Below are 20,898 nucleotides of genomic sequence, written 5' to 3' on the forward strand. Positions count from 1 at the left end.
AGCAATTATCAAAATGTGTAGTGTGTCCAGTGTATCCTATGAACGTGAATGGAGTAAACTGACACTGGTACAGGAATTAATTGGTGAGGATGGTTACATGAGAGCAACATGTCTTTCATATCCTCATATCAAGTTAATATTTCATTGACAAAGCCAAAGAACTAGGAATAAGAAGAATCTACATAAAGGACTAAAATCACTTACCTTGGTCCAGAAAGGGGTCCAATATCAGGAACACACATTTTTAATAAATTGCCAGCAACCGTTAAAAACTTTGTTTGAGATAAATCACGTTTTAAACAGAGTTTGAAAGACATTTTGCTAGGCAACTCCTTTTACTCCATAGGTGAATACCTTAACAGGGACCCTTAACAGGGACTGTTAAGTCTGCTTAAGTAAAAATATCTGTTAGATTTCAATTCTGACAACACTTGGTCACAAAAGTTAAGATTAGGTATTTTGCGTATGATAAATTTATTAATAGTGCGTAATAGTGTTTCATTGTGACAGTGTGTTAATTCTGTAAATATTAGCTGTCTCAATTTACTGCACTGTATTAGCTTATTTGCGACTATCTCCTGACAAATGATCAGGGTAGTAAGTATTATTTTCAAACATTTTATGGTTTTATGTCATACTTTCTGACATGTTCCACACCCACGAGGATCATCTCATTTTTTGGGTCTATGGAATGAAAACTGAATATAATCTAATCTAATCTAATTGAAAGTTTGTATCATCATTCTCAAATAAGCTCACATAAGCCGGAGTTTAATTATTGTTCCCAGTATGCAAACAAGCATGTGGTCGCATTTAGAATAATTCCTACCGAGAGTTAATTGATGAATTAAAATTTATTATAACACTAATTACTTTGCATGTCGCGCGTACCTTCGTTAATACGTGCACTCGGTAAATCCTCCCTTGAAAAATTATATATTACTGTTAACTCCCACGCCACACGCTTGTGCGAATTTATATCGACTAGTCTGTTCAGCTTCAGCACTTCCATCGCTCCATAAATAGTCTCGTCTTGCTTACACCAAAAGCTTTTGGCTCACCTACAGCAAGGCTGACTAGCTCAACAAGACGCTAAATCAAACCCCCGATTTAAGATTTTTCAAAAACATGTTCATATTGTAGCCCATGTCTTTCTGAAGAGTTTGACGTATAAAACAGACACGTTCGACGAAACGTCAGACATTAACTGTGTCAAAGTAAAGTGCCAAGCCTCTTCAGACAGCATCCTTCTGTTGCATCTCACTGTATTTCGTTCCGTGGAATACAAAGGTTTATATTTTGTAATGGAAGCTATCAAACCTAATTTCAGGACAGTGGAAATGAAAATGTCCTGTGGTACCTCTTATTTTCCCTGTCGGCCTGTTTGACTTCCTATCCCCTCAAAAAAAACCCACAATTAATACTGGGTGGGATTATACGTGACCGGGAGAATAAGTACTCATCAGAAAGCTTGCAATCGTTGTTTCCTATTAGCTAATAACATTCTCTTTTGTGTGATATTATATTAAATATCGGAAACATAAAAGCAGTAAATATAAGAGACAAGCAAGACAGTACACATTTCTTCAGTCCTTAACTACAGCTCTACACGGCGTTCTTTCCTTTATACGAAAGAATCAAGGTTCGTCAAAAGTTTTGCTACATGAAAAATCCAAATATCGATGTCCAATACTGAAAACGCTGGTGTGTTTTTTCGATTTGATTACGCCTATTTTGTCACTGTCTGCTAGATAAAACGAAATAGGACTTTCTATCCTTGGAGCATTTGTAACACATACCAAATATGAGAGAATCTTTCGGTACGAATTATCATTTCTATGTACCTCATTTACATTAATAACATGACTGAATATAATTCACGAAGTACCAATATCAAACGCCTATTAGGCCTACTATAAGCAAAGACTTTTATGCCAGGGAACAGTTTCACATTTAATTCATACGCTCCACTTTCTCAAACATGATATTGAAAAGTAGTAGTAGTACAAAATTTTTATATCAATTTAGAATTGTCGTATTCTTCCATATAATGTGTGTGATGTCCCCGTTTCCTCATCTCCCTGGTTCTAAGAAGCAATCTTGTCATCACTAATTCTGTAACTAATCCTGCCATTCTCAAAACTTTTTTCTTTTTCTCCGGTTAAATTCTCTAACCCTGCCAGTTCACTTACTCCGCTTTGATCCTCCTTTTAGGCGTTATTACGTGTTTGCACAACATGTTTTCCGCGCTATTCCGAGAATAGAATTTAATCAGCTGCTAACTGGGGACTGTACAACTGGCCCTTAGCAGTGTAGCAATCTTGCATAAACTTTCTGTCAAAATTTCATTTTCTTGGTTACACCGAGAAGATAATATGTAATCTTCTTTACCTGTTATTCCTGTTAGTCGTTTATATCGATCTAGTTGAATATGTAGATTTCGCTAATAATTACAACAAAGCTTATGATTCGCCCAACCAATGAACCACATGAACTCCCCACCCCTTGCCCTCCAGATTAGGCCCGCCTAAATCAAGGAAGTTACCGAAACGCAACCACCTTGAAAGCACAGAGATAGTTAAATCACATGTTATTAAAGTAACATTGGGTGCTAACATTGTAACTCCGTCGAATGAAATACTGAGCAGAAATATATGAGTCTTGAGATTTCAGCTTGTTAGGCAGTTTGTTTCGGGGAGGTGTACATAAAATTGATTGCATAAGTTCCTGAGGTTTCGTGTAGATTTTCTAACATGTATTACTCACATACGTTCTTCGTACTTATGTTATGTCCTGGGAAACGATTAAAAACTAAATCACTCTCCTGTAGTGTGCTTTGCGAAGGATACAAAACAACTAACTGATGAAAAAGGTACTGTGTGCATTGCGTTACCAGTGATCCAGTATTAAATGGAAATTTACGCTCAACGTTTCAATAACAAGAAATGTCGTCAAAGATTTTCGAGTTTCATAGTATAAATAGAGTCTAATGAAAATTCTGTCAGTAATGTATAACTGGGATGCACATAGGAGAAGGGCTCTTTGTAACCAGTTAAGACTTTATGCGAAATCTGTACTACTGTACTCAGACAAATTGTTGTTTCCAGATATCTAGACAAGTACTTGACGATTTACATCAAATTTCACACTATATTCTAGAAAACGTTCCTACCGAGACAGGCTAAAGGATTTATACCAGTGTGTCCCACTTATCTTCACCACCCTAAATAGGTGTTTCTCCAGATGCAAATTACAAAATGTTTCAAGCAAATGTTCTTTAGCTGCCAGGGGCACATCAAACAGCATTTTCTCTTCGTTGTAGCTCTGTTTTTTACAAAGATATGAACATCGGTATGACTTTTTAAAATAGCACCCTGTATTTTTATTCAAGTTCGTGTCCACTGACTTTTCCTTACTTTCATAAGTCCAGAAGAAGCTTCGATTGTACTATGTGACACTGTTTGAAAGTTTTATGCCTTTATTCATGAAAACTTTTCAGTTACATAAGTATAAGGTTTCTAAAGAGACTAATATTCAATATTAGTTTTATGCTTTCTAACTTCCTTTTGGAAAGATTTTCATCTTTTGGATCTCACTTAAATCTTCAGACTTAAAACTGTGTGTGTAATATAACTTTCTGGTCACTAACGGCTGTATGTAACCATTATTATGCTGAATATGATACTTCTGTGTTTAAAGTACCTACCTGCATTATTATGTACATGCAGTTCTTATGGCCACAACACGTCGGGTCATTCACATTTGACTAATCTCAATCTGATGAAAAACATTCACACAGCATCAAAATGAGATTGTAAATTTAATGGACAGTAACTGTTTCCTAAGTACGCAAAACCTTGCTCGGTTACGACGCTAATAAACTTTGACTGACCTTAGCGCAAAGTACTGATTTCTTGGTCTTACTGCTGCCTATCTTTAATATATAACGTTGCTTGCTATTAATTAATCTTGCCATGTGCTATGTAAGATTTTGCGCCCGCTAAAGTTAACAGTCGCATCTCGCGAACTACAATGCGAAATCGAACTACACTTCTTCTAAAACTATTGATTGACAAGTGGGATGTGGAGGTTGAGTGTCGAATAATCGGAAAACAAAATTTGTTTTAATTTTGTTTGTTAATCATAGGAATTAAAAAGGTGTGAAAAAGGCTGGATTACTGATCATTGTTATTATAAAGCGAACACCAAACATAAGGCCCTTCTAATTAATTTTTTTCCCACGATCTTTAGACGTTTATAGAATTGACTCTTTGAACAAAATTTACGTTCAGTATTTGAAGATCAAAAGGGGAAAAAAGAGACATATTCTATTCCGGCGCTGATGCGTGTACAAGATAGTGAAACTACAGTAACCTAATAGGCAAACAGTGCCAGATATGAAAATTAACAATCTAAATTAAAGTGTTTCCTGAACACCGGCAAATTACCTTTTTAACATCTTCCAAATTACAGCTATAGAATTCAGAAATTAGGTCTCTGCTTCACTACCCACGTCTTCTTTCAATCACTCTCGAAACCAAAATCTCTCTCTCTTTCTTTCTCTCTCTCTTTCGCAAGCTGACCAATAGACAACTCTAAAGACTCTGGACTCCAGAGAACCTCCTTCATGTATGTCCTCAGGACATAGACAAGATGCCACTTCGCATACTATAATAGTCTTTCTTGTTGTACTGCCTTTTCACGTTCGCACTTTAGGAACAGAAGTAAATCACTCACTGCCGAGACATTGAAGACTGTTTAAAATAGAACTCACCGTAGAAGCTGAGTAATCTACTCTTTTAATCGTTAAAGTGAACTGAATATGTTCTGCCATAGACGAACACTGAACAGGAGTCATGGCATTTTCGTGTTCGAGTCCTACTTCCCTTTCAGTTTTTGGTGATTCAAACATATCCCGCGATTCATTAACATATTCACTATCTTCCACAACATCGCTCATACTGTCTTGCTTAGTACGCGCGACATGCATAGCTTCAATCTGTTTATTGACATTGGCGTGGTATCGTACGTAATTTAACTCGCGCATAGTGCCATCTGTTGGTGTGCTGCCTGAACTACTCTCGATGGCAATCTGCTCTCGCGTATCTAGATTCATTTCCAGTTTTCTGTCCATTTTAGTTGCTATTAAGTATTGACACCTTTAATTTTCAATTTAAGCTGAACTTTTACTATTCGTTCTGTCAAATAATGGACAAGTTCGTGCCGCTGGACGTTTTATGTTCACTCTATGTTTGTAAAATGCTACCTACTTATAATTTTTTCCGTCTGTAGGTGCAAACTGAACAACGTCCCGTCACGCGGCGCCACGTATAACACTCCTGTCTGCTAATGCTATACCATAACCTCGAAGCTGGAGGCAGTTCGCAAAACAGAATTGTTTTGTTGGAGTAATTATGGTATAAAGCAACAGAGCAGTGTTACCCTCTGAGAGGAACTTTATTATGTTGACCATATTGTACCTAATGGAAGTGGCTTATCGGAAATGAAAGTCAGAATTACGTAAACATTTAAACAGTAACAAATAATATTTTACTTAGCTGTCCTGTTTAAAGAGTAAAAAAAAAAAACGGTCGCCAGCCTAATTAGGCAAGAGAATGATTAACATTCTTGTCTAAGAAACTAGGTATGAGTAACTTTAACGGATAACACAACCTATAATTTACCACACGGGAGTGCAATGATCTCTGACATCTGCCTATGTTAACGTTAAGGTTGGAACTAACAACTAGAGCAGCACAAACTATTTGTAAAAATATAACAGATACCGAAACACACTATTACTTTCAAGGCTTATTCAAACTGAAAGGTCTTTATAACATTACTATTAATATTCACTGCAGAATCATTAATTGGACGCAAGTTAAGTACTAATTTTCAAACACTTTCTTAGTTGACATAGAATTATAAATGTTGTTCACTGCAAAATTATGAGCTGGTCACAGGTTAAGTATCTCTCAGTTAAATACTTTACCATTTAAAATGAAAGTTAATTGGAATTCAGTAGCAAGTTACTTCTCACTGTCTTTTGAATAAAGATATTATTGTTTTCGTAAATAGTAGTTTTCCCATTACTTGTTACCTAGCATTAGCATAACAAACAAACTGCGGATCCTGTTATACTACTCGTATTAATGTGCACTTCCAATACAGAAGAGAGACAAACACTTAGGAATCATGAACATACAATTTTCTACCTTTGCAGTTTTCCACTTTTACTACAGTGAAACACAATGTTGACAAAATTGCAAGAAACTGACTCACCTTTTAGAATTTACTACAGACAGCAATGTGATCATTTACTGAGCAAAACTTTATAAGCCTCAGACTTAAGAACTTTTAATTTTGAAGTTGGCAACATCACTATAATAAGCAATTTTTACAGGAAAATTATTTTCAGTAAGCATCATTTACTTTTACTTACTCTCTTGCCACATAAACTTCAACTTTATTTTTACTATGTTCAAAAGGCATTAATTAGCAAAAACACTGGTCTTTAATGTTCATTCTGTAGGGACAATCGGTAATCACTTTAGTTCAAACGGAGAGGAACTTGAGAGGTGTTATGATAAGGAAAAAATCAAGGTAGGTCAATAATTCAGTTATAAGTTACCTTATATCTGTGCACGCTAAAACATCCAATGAGCTGATCCTTCACTGCACATCGCTATAGTGCTCCATTATTGTGATTGCGCAATGTGGTGGCGACTGCATGTTGGTAGGTGGAATTGCAGGTAGAATTGCTGGACTCTGTCATTTCTTGGTGGCGATGATGGATGCCAATTCCAGAATCGTTCCAGCTATTTATCCATCCATCCGAGGCATTGGAAAGTGGCAGAAAAAGCCTCTCTCGGAACCAGCACAATATACAACTTTTACATGGCAGTGCACAGTTTGGTGGCTCGTCCCCGACTGACTCTTGTTTCCACCTTTCCTACCTAGGCCAACCACAATTTGCGCGCGCTACACAGTTCCGTTCCAGAGGGGAACCACTACACCTTTTACACACAGAATAACTAAGAATCCTAAGTGAAGGTCAGCAGTTTACATAACAGCAAACAAATACAATAAATAAAACAGAACATTTGCACATATTGACATTTATACCAAAAATTATTCACACAAAATTACAATTATATACAGTAAGTTTTGTTCCCTCCAAATGGGACAAAGAATTTAAATGATAGATATACTACATTGCATAGAATCAAACCACGACATCAAAGTTTGTACAATGAAAGGAGTATGCAATTTTGTGTTATCCAATCAATCAAACACATTTACAGAAGCTTAACGATGTAATATTAAATGAAACAAGAGCAAAATAAATCAGTAGAGCATTAGAGCTATGGTGTTACACACTGCTGCGGAGATCTGATTTCAACCTCGAGTTTCAACAACGGAAAATATGCACATTAGCTGTTACTTGATACACAGTATATTCCTTGTTGCAAGGGCCACGGAGTACTTTATAAATGTCAAAAGGGAAAAATAATTAGAATTTTCGTGTAAATTATTCCCCGTAAATTTTAATATTTCTATTGCTAACAAGACCTTAAGGTTAGCTGTGGTTTTTGAACATCATAGGGGTTCAAAATTAGATAATGGTGGCTTAACGATATCTCAGCAAGTTTTAAATTTTTAATATTTTTAAAGTCATACGTCCAAGGGCGTTTTGGATCTCAATGTAGGGTGCTGATTTCTTTGTAGAGTATCTTAACGAAGGCAGACAACACAAATATACAATATTAAGTGTAATTTTTCACCGAAATTGCTCGTCGGACCTATAACAGAGTCATATAACTGAATTTTTCTGCCGCAGACGTGCGTTCGCATTATTACTTTGTGCCAGAAAGGGCTCTCAACAAGGAAAATGTCTCGGAGTGAACCAAAGCGAGGTTGTTCATTGAGTAGATGGACAGGAAATGTCGATGAGGTGCCTCCCTCAGGTTGACCGAGGGCTACAACTGCAGTGGATGACCACCACCTACGGAATACCGTTCGGAGGAACGCCACCACGTTGAATAATGCTTTTTGTGCAGCCGCAGGACGTCGTGTTACGACTCATACTGTGGGCAATAGGCTGCATGATGCGGAGCTTCACTCCCGAGAGCTATGGCGAGGTCCATCTTCGCAATAACGACTCCATGCCGCGCGGTACAGATGGGCCCGACAACATGCCGAATGGACAGCTCTGGATTGGCATCACGTTGTCTTCACCGATGAGTGTCGCATACGCCTTAAACCAGACAGTCGTTGGAGTCGTATTTGGAGGGAACCCGGTCAGGCTTCGACACACTGTCAAGCGAGGGCAGCATGGTGGAAGATCCCTACTGTTTTGGGGTTGCATTATGTGGGGCCGACGTACGCTGCTGATGGTCACGGAAGGCGCCGTAACGGCTGTACGATACGTGAATGCCATCCTCCGACCAATAGTGCAACCATATCAGCAGCATACGGGTGAGACATTCATCTTCATGGACGACAATTCGCTCCCCCATCGTGCAAATATTGTGAACGACTTCCTTCAGGCTAACGGCATCGCTCGACTAGAGTGGCCAGCATGTTCTCCAGACCTGAACCATATCGCACCTGCCTGGGATAGATTGAAAAGGGTTGTATATGGATGACGTGACTCACATACTACTCTGAGGGGTTTGCACCAAATCGCCGTTGAGGAGTGGGACAATCTGGACCAAAAGTGTCTTGATGAACTTGTGGATAGTATTGGGTATTAGATGTTCCAAGGTGTACATCAATCTGGACCACCACCTCTGAAGGTTTTACTGTGTGGTGGTACAACATGCTATGGGTGGTTTTCATGAGCAATAAAAATGGCGGAAATTATGTTTATGTACATCTCTATCCCAATTTTCTTTACAGGTTTCGGAACTCTCGAAACCGAGGCGATGCAAAACTTATTTTGGTATGTGTATATTTATCGAATGAAGAATTACCTTTGGCGAATCAGTTAGAAGCAACATACTGTGAGCAAATTTTGATAAGCTTTAACACACCATACTCTCATTTTAGGCAGCGGTTTTAGGCTTTTAGAGTCGAAAAGATTTTTTAACATGGCAGAGCAACGCATTGCGTGTGTATTTAATGTAGTACTCTGTTTGGACGTTCGATATATTGAGCTCCGTGTAGATGCAGTGACAGCAGATAAATATATTTACGACCTGCTCTGTAATCCTCATTTTTATCGCGGTATACTTGCTGTTACGCGCGTGGGTGGTTGAAATTAATGGTACTTTATCTGAGAATTCTATTTGGTGTCTGGTTTCTCTGCTGTTCGAAACAAGTTTTTTATGTGTCGGTTCGACCATAAATTTCAACTCTCGACTGAGATACAGTGAAAGGTGTTACCCGTTTTCCACGTGAAAGACAAAAAATAGAGAGCATCAAATAAGTCTGCTAATACGGCTAATACTGCATTTCCTGCGAATGTTCTCAAATTTCAGCGTCAATACTGAAGCCTTTCAAACCCTTCCTTCTCGTTAGATAAAATTTCATTTTCAGCTGATGTTTTAATCATCCAGTTCAATGGTTTCCAATTTAAAACATCGCGTTTCTGGTAACTTTTTAATTTTTGACGTTGATGTTCCGAAATTATTAAATAGTTACTAGTCATCACTGTGGAGCTAATTTTTTCGCTGGATACCTCCCTGAGGATTTCCTGGTCATTTTCGCTACTAGCTGGAAATCTAGCAAAGGCCACGTTTTATCTTTTTACTATGTACCTCCGTGTTTTACAAGACAGAATAGTGGGAAAAATTCCGTAATTCGAGTAACGCTGATGGAATATTACAGTAATATAGCATTTAAATATCAGTTAACTAGACAGTCGTATTAAATCATGGAACTTTTCAGCTACATGTCATCTCTCAGAAATAACATAGCCTGTCAGGAACATTCATGCAAATTTGTACAGTGTACACGTTCGTATCATTAATAAGCAGATCGACCAGGCTCTATAAAGCGTGTGAATTTCAATCTGGTCAGCCATTATTCAGATGACCTGATATTATCATGCACGAATAACATACATAGTGCTTATTTCTGTTGCAGTAATTATAAAGATATTTTAATTTCATTTTAAAGTACGTGCGTTTTAAAGCAATGTACCGGATTCGCATTCAGGGAGAAGTGGGATCAGGTCTCTGCCTTTCCATTCATATTCAAGTTTTCCTCGCATTGTCTAACGAGGGGACCTTCTGGGAGGTGAATAGAGTTACGAGCTCCCACTTCGCCTGCTTATACTGTGGGTAGGCACCTATCACACACTAAAATTGTAGCTGCCAATGAGGCCTCGTTTTAGAAATATTGCCTGTTAAAATTTGGGCAGCTCTTTATATACAGAAAAGTTTCACTACTGTGTTAAGCGAGAGAGTAGCCGAGTGGTGCGGGCACGGTAGCTCAGCGTGCTTGGTCAGAGGGTTGGCTAACCTCTGTAATAAAAAACTGAGTGAACGGATCAACAAAGGACCTGAACGAGTGTCATCGGACGTCTGCCACGAACAAATTCAACCAGCAGTATAGAAGAAAATGAGACAAAAAAAGCGGCAAGCGAGCGGGACTCCTGTCCAGGTGACCCTGGTTCGAGACCCGTCTATGCTACTTTTGTTTCTTTTTTTCAAATGCTTGTTTTAATTTATAATTACTCATAAAAATTTTGCAAGGAATTGATTAAAAAGAATTACAAGCCTCTATATATCGAAATTACAAATTGAATGTCACATTTGGTTTCAATCTTTTGCTCTTTTTATTTTAACATGAAATTAACCGTAATTAAAAAGTTAGCATACATAAATTTTGCCTATTTATCTTAAAATTGAGAGAAGTTGTTAAAATATTTCATCGAAAATAGTCATAAACCCGTCATGCAAATGTTGGGACAGGATCCTAGAAAATTTTACACCTGTCAGATCGTTGACGCGTCGTCGCGCCTAATCCTGTTTATGGTCTGTGACCGTTGGCGTTCCCCTATTTGTACCTGCCGTTCCACGAATTAAGGGACTCTACTGTTTGCGTACGTGAGTGGTGACGGTTATAACTGCCAAAGAAACGTTTCTCTTCAGTTGAAAGGTTGGCTTTGAAGTTTCCTGACGTCCAAGGAGGTGTTTTGTGGGCTCCACCTAACAATGAAGAACGGCAGGAGTTAACAGACGAAATTGATTCTCTATGGTAGTTACTTATCAAAATCAACTTCATACTGAAATCAGTGAGCTCCAACATAAGCGAACGACCTTCATTAATCGGCAGAGAAATGTTCAGACGATTTATAGACATCTACGGGACTATGACATTCACGGACCAAGAAGTCCGACTATGAAGAGGTTGCGAGTCTTTCCCAAGCAAGCCACGACGAAAGTGATGCACGGAAAAAACGAAAAATAGAAATAACACCCATTTCTTCCGATTCTAATGAAGAAGATCATGGAGATGAGCGGACCAGAATCCCATATACAGTGAAAGTCAAGGCCGTGGAGATGGCAGAACTTCATCCAACGTGGTCATTGAAAACGTTGCAAAAACATTCAATGACGGCCTTGGGAGAGCCAGTACTGACAAAACTCTACCATCCGGTGAGCAAGATGTATGAGACAGGCGAAATACCCTCAGACTTCAAGAAGAATATAATAACTGCAATCCCAAAGAATGCAGGTCGTGACAGATGTGAAAATTACCGAACTATCAGTTTAATAAGTCACAGCTGCAAAATACTAACGCGAATTCCTTACAGACGAATGGAAAAACAGGTAGAATCCGACCTCGGGGAAGATCAGTTTGGATTCCATAGAAATAATGGAACATGTGAGGCAATAGTGACCTTACGACTTATCTTAGAAGAAAGATTAAGGAAAGACAAACCTACATTTCTAGCATTTGTATACTTAGAGAAAGCTTTTGACAATGTTGACTGGAATAATCTCTTTCAAATTCTGATGGTGGCAGGGGTAAAATACAGGGAGCGAAAGGCTATTTACAATTTGTACAGAAACGAGATGGCAGTTGAAAAAGTCAACGGGAATGAAAGGGGAGCAGTGGTTGGGAAGGGAGTGGAGCAGGGTTGTAGCCTCTCCCCGATGTTAGTCAATTTGTATTTTGAGAAAGCAGTAAAGGAAAGAAAAGAAATTTTATTGAGTAGGTATTAAAATCAAAGGAGAAGAAATAAAAACTTTGAGGTTCGCCGATGACAATGTAATTCTGTCAGAGATAGCAAAGGACTTAGAAGAGCAGTTGAACGGTATGGACAGTGTGTTGAAAGGAGTATATATGATGAACATCAACAAAAGCAAAACGGGGATAATGGAATGTAGTCGAATTAAGTCGGGTGATGCTGAGGGAATCAGATTAGGAAATGAGACACTTAAAGTAGTAAATGAGTTTTGCTATTTGGGGAGCAAGCTGACTGATGATGGTCGAAGTAGAGAAGATATAAAATGTAGACTGGCAAAGGCAAGGAAAACGTTTGTGAAGAAGAGAAATTTGTTAACATCGAGTATAGATTTAAGTGTGAGGAAGTCGTTTCTGAAAGTATTTGTATGGAGTGAGCCATGTATGGAAGTGAAACGTGGACGATAGATTGTTTGGACAAGAAGAGAATAGAAGGTTTCGAAATGTGGTGCTACAGAAGAATGCTGAAGATTAGATGGGTAGATCACATAAGTAATGAGGAGGTAGTGAATAGAATTGGGGTTTGTGGCACAACTTGACAAGAAGAAGGGACCGGTTGGTAGGACATGTTTTGAGGCATCAAGGGATCACCAATTTAGCACTGGAGGGAAGCGTGGAGGGTAAAGATCGTAGAGGGAGACCAACAGGTGAATACACTAAGCAGATTCAGAAGGATGTAGGCTGCAGTAAGTACTCGGAGATGAAGAAGCTTGCACAGGATAGGGTAGCAAGGACAGCTGCATCAAACCAGTCTCAGGACTGAAGACCACAACAACAACAACAAATTTCATGGAGGAATCCTGATCTCTTAATGAAGCGTATTTTATAGTTTCAGTGCACATTGATTCTCTTGTTTTGGATTTGGGGCCTTTCAGGGAGAAGTTTACTGGCGTGCAAACGGAAAGAACGAAAATAACTGTAACTTTATGGGACATTGCGAAGTAATGTACCTCAATGAAATGCGGACCATACTGAGAATGAACTACTGTAGTAAAGTTGAAAATGTAGCTTATCGACATACGCAATGAGACCGTCAGAAATTACGCTTTTTCTAACGCTATTCGCCAAGATACCACAGACATTACAAGTGGTGGCACGTGGTCCTTTATAGGACATACGATCAAAATGTACGGCAATGCATGCTCCGCAACGTGCTCCCATGCTACCCACAGCATGATAATGCTTGTTGATGCAAGTGGATGTGCTACAATTCATCTCCCCAACGCATGCCATACTGATCGGTGGTACAAGGGCTTTTCGGAAAGTAAGGCCCGATAGGTAGCAAAATGGAAATGACTGTGAAAATATGCTGAATCTATGCACACATGTATAGAGCAATGGCTCTAGTACACATGATGAATGCGTCATGTCGCTATTTGCAGTTTTGAATACACAATAAGTTCGCAAAAATACCTAGAATAATTGCGTCTCCGCTAAGTATTAGTAGCCACTGTGAGGTTTCGCCTGATTTCATGCAACCCCACATAACTTATCTGTAATCCATTTCGTCTTCATGACAGTTCTCGGTTTTACACAGCAGGGGCAATGAGGACCCTCCTGCAGCGTTTCCTGTGGGAAGTATTTGACCACTCACCGAAAACGCCTTGGCTACGTCTGACGTTCATCTTTCGACACCGTTCCTCACAAGAGTATTCTAACCAAAGTGCGTACCTAAGGAACATCGCGTCAGTTGTGCGAACGGATTAGTGATTTCCTGTCAGAAATGTCACAGCTCGTAGTAATAGACGGAAAGTCATCGAGTAAAGCAGAAGTTATATCTGGCGTTCTCCAAGGAAGTGTTATAGGCCCACTGTTGTTCTAAATCTATATTAACGACACAGGAGACAATCTGAATAGCCCTCTTCCACTATTTACAGATGATAGTCATTTACCGTCTTGTAAAGTCATCAGAGGACCGAAACTAATCGTAAAATGATTTAGATACGATATCTGTATGGTACTAAAAGTGGAAATTGACCCCGAATAAAGAAAAATGTGTGGTTATTCGCGTGGATACTAAAAGAAATCCGCTAAATTTCGATTACGCGATAAGTCACACAAACCTGAGGTCTGTAAATTCAACTAAATACTTAGGGATTACCGTTATAAATAACATAAACTGAACGATTACATAGGTAATGTTGTGTGGGTAGAGCAAACCAAAAACTGCAATTCATTGGCAGAGCACTTAGAAGATGCAGCAGTTCAATAAAGAGACTGCTTACACCATACTTGTCTGCCCTGTCCTGGAGTACTGCTGTGGGGTGAGGGATCAGCGTGAGGTGGGACTGACGGATGACATCGAAAAAGGTCAAGGAAGGGCAGCTCGTTTTGTACTATCACGAAATAGGGGAGATGGTGCACAGACATGATACGTGAGTTGGATTGGCGATCATTAAAAGAAAGGCGTTTTTCGTTGCGACGGGATCTTCTCATGAAATTGCAATCGCCAGTTTTCTTCTCCGATTGTGAAAACATTCTGTTGGCAACCATCTACATAGGAGGAAATGACCATCATGATAAAATAAGAGAAATCAGGTCTCGCACAGAAAAATTTAAGTGCTCGTTTTCCCAGCGCGCTGTTCGAGAGTGGAACGGTAGAGAGACAGCTTGAAGGTGGCTCATGGAACCCTCTGCCAGGCACTTTATTGTGAATAGCAGAGTAATCACGTAGAGGTAGATGTAGATCTATGCTCACATGAAGTGCTGGATAGGAAGACAAAATTTTGGTACAGACAGTGAGCTGTATACCACTGTAGAGAATTGGCGCAAGGCACATCCAGCTGCCCTCAATGACAAGTGTATTGGAAAATTGGTACAACACTACGATAAATGTCTAAGTCTCGGCGGGGACTGTATAGAGAAGTAGCTGGAAGATTTAGTAAACTGCTGCAAATAAAACGTCTTTCGATTTTCACTGTAGTTTCCATTTCGCGACTGATCAGGCCCTACTTTCCGAGTAGTCCTCGTACCACCGAGCAAATGTGGTATTTGTTGGGGAGATGTAGCGTAGCACTTCCACATGCATCAATGACCATCTAGCAGTTGTCTAGCACTCAGCTGGGACTGTGGAATGAGTGTCCTACCACAGGAAATGTTTACCAAGCTTGTGGTCAGAGTGGGAACACGTTGCAGGACATGCACTGCAGTCTGTTTTGTTCATACACCCTATTAACACTCAGTTCCCGGCTTTTGTAGCGCCCATTGTACGGAAGGAACAGCGGTGATTCCATTGTTTGTGTTTAAGTAAAAGTGTCTTTTCTGTTGCTCTCATTGCGTAGTTCAGATGGTTAAAATGGCTCTCAGCAGTACAGGACTTAACATCTGAGGTCATCAGTCCCCTAGAACTTGGAACTATTTAAACCTAACTAACCTACGGACATCACACACATCCATGCCCGAGGCAGGATTCGAACCTTCAACCGTGGCGGTCGCGCGGTTCCAGACTGAAGCGCCTAGAACCGCTCGGCCACAACGGTCGGCCTTTGCGTAGTTCGATCAGTTACGTTGTCCACTTTACTATAGCAGTTCTTTTTTGGGTATCGTCCAAGTTTCACTGAGCTAAGGTACTCCGCAGTTAGTCGGGGAAATGGGCAGAGCCTTTCCATTTGCCGAATGTCCTCTCGTTCTAAGAGCTTCGCTATCCGCTACGTTCTATGCGGTCGCGTATTGTCCTTCACAAAAATTAGATAAAGGTCGAATGCACCATTGAAATGGCGCACGTGGGGAAGGAATCTAGTGTCATAATAAGATTGTCTGGTTAGTGTACCCTGTTCAAAGATTTGGAGGTCAGTTCGCCATTACGACATTATCCTTCCGTAGACCATAATACCTGGGCCACCAAAACTATCATTATTGACACTGTTCCTCGGTGCATTACATCTTCACAACTGTCACAATAAGAGTACGTCCAGAATTCTCGCCGTGACTTCATTGTCATGAATGTCTTTAAATAAAAGTATCATCTATTTTCGTGTCATTGCGCTTTTCTTACAGTTGCCTCCTCTACTACAACATTGCAGTTATTTCTAGGTGTAGTCTAAGTTTCATGTAGTAGTGTTCCTTCACAGTGACATATGCGATATTACTTATTTGCCGGCCGGAGTGGCCGAGCGGTTAAAGGCGCTGCAGTCTGGAACCGCACGACCGCTACGGTCGCAGGTTCTAATCCTGCCTCGGGCATGGATGTGTGTGTGATGTCCTTAGGTTAGTTAGGTTTAAGTAGTTCTAAGTTCTAGGGGACTTATGACCACAGCAGTTGAGTCCCATAGTGCTCAGAGCCATTTGAACCATTACTTATTTCCTTTGTTTTGCACACCTGTGTATTTTCGCCCGACCTGCAGCCGCCGGTAACGATAGTAAAAGAAATTTACCATGGTTTCAGGTCTGCCCAACGAGGTGAGCGTGTACTGGCAGCAGTATCCGTGGGTCCTGGGGACAGGCGTCTGCAAGTTGCGAGCGCTCGTCTCAGAGATGTGAGTATCAATGAGGCTGCTGTCATGACTGCAGGTAATGCGCAGAAGCATATTGCCGAGTGGATATTCAGCATGTTGTAACTCATAAATTCCGAAGAACGGTACTGGCCGAACTGGAGCTATGATGGACAGTCGTGATTGGGGCTGGGATAATCAACCAGTAAAAACAGCGTCCGCGGAAGACAGATTTTCTGATTCGAATCCTGGTGCGACAAGTACCTTCACTCAAGAAAGCAGTTTCCCGTATTTGGTTCGTTTAGAGGAAGGAGTAATAGCGATTAGTTGTCACTACTAGACACAGGTGGATTAATAATCGTTGGGGGAAAATTTCGTTAAATGGATTCTGTGGAACAGAATGCAAAATTCTGATTCAAACTTCAGTATAACTAAATCTCTCTTAAATTACATTATTTATTCATTAATTACAATGTTTTACATGTTTTTCACCTTTGACGTTATAAATTGCTTACAGATGTACAAGTTTCTTTTCGATTTTGTAAGATGATCCGTAAGCCATGGATACTGCTTAAGTTTTCATAATAAGATTGTAGCAGACAGGGAATATCGAAATAAATGAATACCATTAGTTCTAGAACCGAGTTAGTGAAATAGAAATGACGGTTCGTGGTACTGTTGCAGTGTTGCGCAACTTACAACAGTTTTACACTTTTTCTATCCGTATGTCTTTTTCTTTCGTTTAGGAAGCCAAAAAATGTTTCAGATGGCTCTGAGCACTATGGGACTTATCTTCTGAGGTCATCAGTCCCCTGGAACCTAGAACTACTTAAACCTAACTAACCTAAGGACATCACACACATCCATGATTCGAACCTCCGACCGTAGCGGTCGCGCGGTTCCAGACTGTAGCGCCTAGAACCGCTCCGGCCGGCGGAAGCCAAATACATACTACGAAAAGCGTAACAGATAGCTACTTACGGTCGTCCTACGTCCTAATGCCTCCTATCGAACCCAAAAACACTGCCGGGCTTCAAGGAAACTCAGAGGGCTTGCTAACCGCGACCGACTCTAGACACTAGTCGAGGCCTATCCGTAGCAGCAGGAATGATGCTCATCAGGGACGTCACATGTAGGAGTCTGCGTGCGAACTCCCGGCCTGCCCTACATAGTAGCTGCGGATCAGCGCGGCGGATTGGTACCTGAAGTGGCCCGTGTTTGTTTACCGGTTGGATCGGGGATTTCCGTAACTGGCGAATGGACGCTTTGTTGTCCTTACGTTCGTATGACATTCCACTGTTGACACGGCTGTATGGGCACGTCGCGAAAGCCAATAAATTAAAAAAGAAAGAAAAAGAATTCTCTGTAGAAACATTTCCAGATACTCTCCTCCTGCAACTTTAATTTGCTATTCACATCGCTTGGGTAGGCCATTCCCCAACTGCAGTATTATCAATATTAATATTTCAACAGAAACCATAATAATTTGGTTTCGTTCACAAATTTGCTTTGAGGGTAGAAATTAGTTGGAAAGTTTTTTTTTTTTTTTATCAGCATAACTAAATTTTATATTTTTGTCGATCGCAGTACAGCTATCTTATCAGATTTAGTCCTAACATTGTGACAATTGGAATAGTGGCTAGAATATTGTAATTGTTGGTGCTACTGCAGCTGTAGTGTTTAGTTTACCGCTACTATCAATAATATTACTAAGAATCTTATTTATAGATGTTGTTGCGTTTCAAGGTGATCGAGTGTTTCCGTTCTTCATACCACAGTTTTCTATGCGTCGATGTATCTGGTATGCTCTAAGCTACTCTAAGTCCGAAACAGGCCTTGGAAGGCCCAATGGTATCGACCGGCCGCCTTGTCATCCTCAGCCCACACGTGTCACTGGATGTTGATATGGAAGTGCATGTAGTCAGCACACCGTTCTCAAGGCTCGTATGTCAGTTTTTGTGACCGGAGCCGCTACTTCTCAATCAAGTGGCTCCTCAGTTTGCCTTACAAGGGCTGAGTGCACCCCGTTTGCCAATAACATTCGGCAAACCGGATGGTCACCCATCCAAGTGCTAGCGCAGCCCGACAGCGCTTAACTTCGGTGATCTGACGGGAACCGGTCTTGCCACTGCAGCAACGCCATTGGCCTGGTATGCTCTGGATAGTGAGTACTAGAGCATCATATAGTTTCTCGTTTGTGGAGTGCGAGTGGAAATGAACAGCATAAATAATTTACAATTTCCCACTTTTCTGGTGAGGAGAATCTTGCTGTAAAGAGACGGATGACCGTTACCAGTTTTAAATATTGTGAAAAATATTAATACAGGAAATCGACAGCTTAGGAGACCATTTATAATACTTATTCATAAAAACAGTTCGCCATTTCAGCTGTTTGATGTGGAACCCTAGTGGACGAAAATGGGAGACTGGGACGTAAATCATATGAATACCAATACCAAAATGAAGAAGCAGCTACCTTCATCTGTTCACATACGAAAATTTTTACGACTGGCTCCTTTGTAACTGCCAACTTAGCTGAACTACTGGATAGTGTCTGTAAAAGGAAAATCAGTGAGTATAGAGAAGAATTTACTGATAATAAACATAAACTGTATCCATTTGTGTGGTTCCTCTGAACTGACCTTAAAGGATCATCATGAAACGTAGTTTTCATCAAACCCATCATAGCATTTGAAATAAATACTATCAAAAGTTGAAAAGAAACTGACATCATTTCTAGTAAGGAAACTATAGATTTCTCAGTTGCCTAACTGGGACAAGACTGATGCGAAAAGAGAAGCAAAGGAATTTACGATGCTATAATCTGAGATTAAATATAGTTTTAGTTTCTCAGGATATCCTATCACTTCACCACTGTTTCTTTCAGGAAAGTCCCCCCTGTACTATTCTAAGTTTTCTGAGGCATTTTAAAGGAAGTGTGGCCAGTGTATACGTTTCTCGATAAGCTGAAACTACTTCGTTCTGTCTACCTAGCAAAAAAATCTAAACCATTGTCTCGTGCTGTTTGTCTGATAGCCAATAATGTAGGGAATACTCTGAGCTGTTGAAGCTCATTCTCAAAATTCCCATGACGTCAGTCGAAGTAGAAAGGTGTTTTCTAACACCGGAAAGAATCAGAAAATTCTTACGCAACTCTGTCTGTCAGGATAGATTGTCAACCATAGTGATGTTTTACACTAAAAGGGATGGGACACTGACAAGTCTGCGTCAATAAAAAAACCGATGAGCAAATTCTCAATACAAGTGACGTAACAACAAGTGTACTTATAATGTATAATTTGCCTCTTTCAAATGACGAACGGATTTAATTTCTACAAGGACTGTAACTAACTTCGTAAAGACAAAAGTCTCTACACAGTCAATAAATCGTAGCTTGCTTTTTGCAGAGACTTTTCTGTCATATTTATGTCTGTAACCCGTTCACGAAATCTAAATTGAGTTTGAGAACTTGAATTTTACGACCCTCATAAACCGTGAATTCTAGGGATGAAAACTAAACTCGGGAAGCCAGACGCCGAGTTGAGGAATTATCTGTCCTGCTCTCATATAAAAAAAGGCACATTGAAACTTTCGCGCAACACCCAACTTCAGATGCAATGGGCCGCCATAATGAAGTAGGAATTATATACTTCTCTCCAAATATGCATATATTTTTCGCAGTAGTGCACAAAAAAAAAATCCCTAATATGGACCTTAGTTACTACACCAGCGACCACCCGAAACTTCGTTGTATGACTTCATTGTGTTTTTGTTCACATAGTCAAAAACTAACTTCTTCATAACACTATATTTACATGTAATTTCTCTCTTATCATATCGTTATAGTAATTATCTTTCCTCTACCAATAAGCCAATTTGTTCCAGTCAAATCAAACGTGCTTAATCCGCGTCATCTATTGTGCTGTCATATATACCTTTCGTGTGCTTAATCCGCGTTCTTTCGCTCTCTTCCTCTGTTTACACTCACCGTCAGCCGTGTTTGTCGTCACCCCACGGTGTATGCACATTGAATCGACTAAGGCTATTACGACATTAAATAAATTTCTTTGTTGGAATCTTGTCATATAAAGTTTTTAAATTTGTTCCATTCAAACTGACCACTTTTAGGAATCACATTTCCATCTTTCAATCACAAATATCCACTGGCAAGTAATTATACTTCACCCTCATATTTAGTGCAGATAGCATATGTTTGTGTCTTCGTGCGTGCTCGTGTGTGTGTTGCACCAAAAACCTCCAAAGAACTTGT

At 39.9% G+C, this 20,898-nt stretch overlaps 1 protein-coding gene across 1 annotated transcript in view; it reads left to right on the forward strand.

Moving 5' to 3' along the window:
- Positions 1-20,898, forward strand: part of LOC126413002 (neuropeptides capa receptor-like) — a 1,154,641-nt gene that overhangs the window by 992,016 nt on the left and 141,727 nt on the right. The window contains exon 3 of the mRNA XM_050082895.1: positions 16,583-16,673. Within this exon, the coding sequence (XP_049938852.1) occupies positions 16,583-16,673 (91 nt within the window). The remainder of the gene's footprint in view (positions 1-16,582; positions 16,674-20,898) is intronic.

Source organism: Schistocerca serialis, chromosome 7 (assembly GCF_023864345.2).
Source record: "Schistocerca serialis cubense isolate TAMUIC-IGC-003099 chromosome 7, iqSchSeri2.2, whole genome shotgun sequence".
Lineage (NCBI taxonomy): Eukaryota > Metazoa > Arthropoda > Insecta > Orthoptera > Acrididae > Schistocerca > Schistocerca serialis.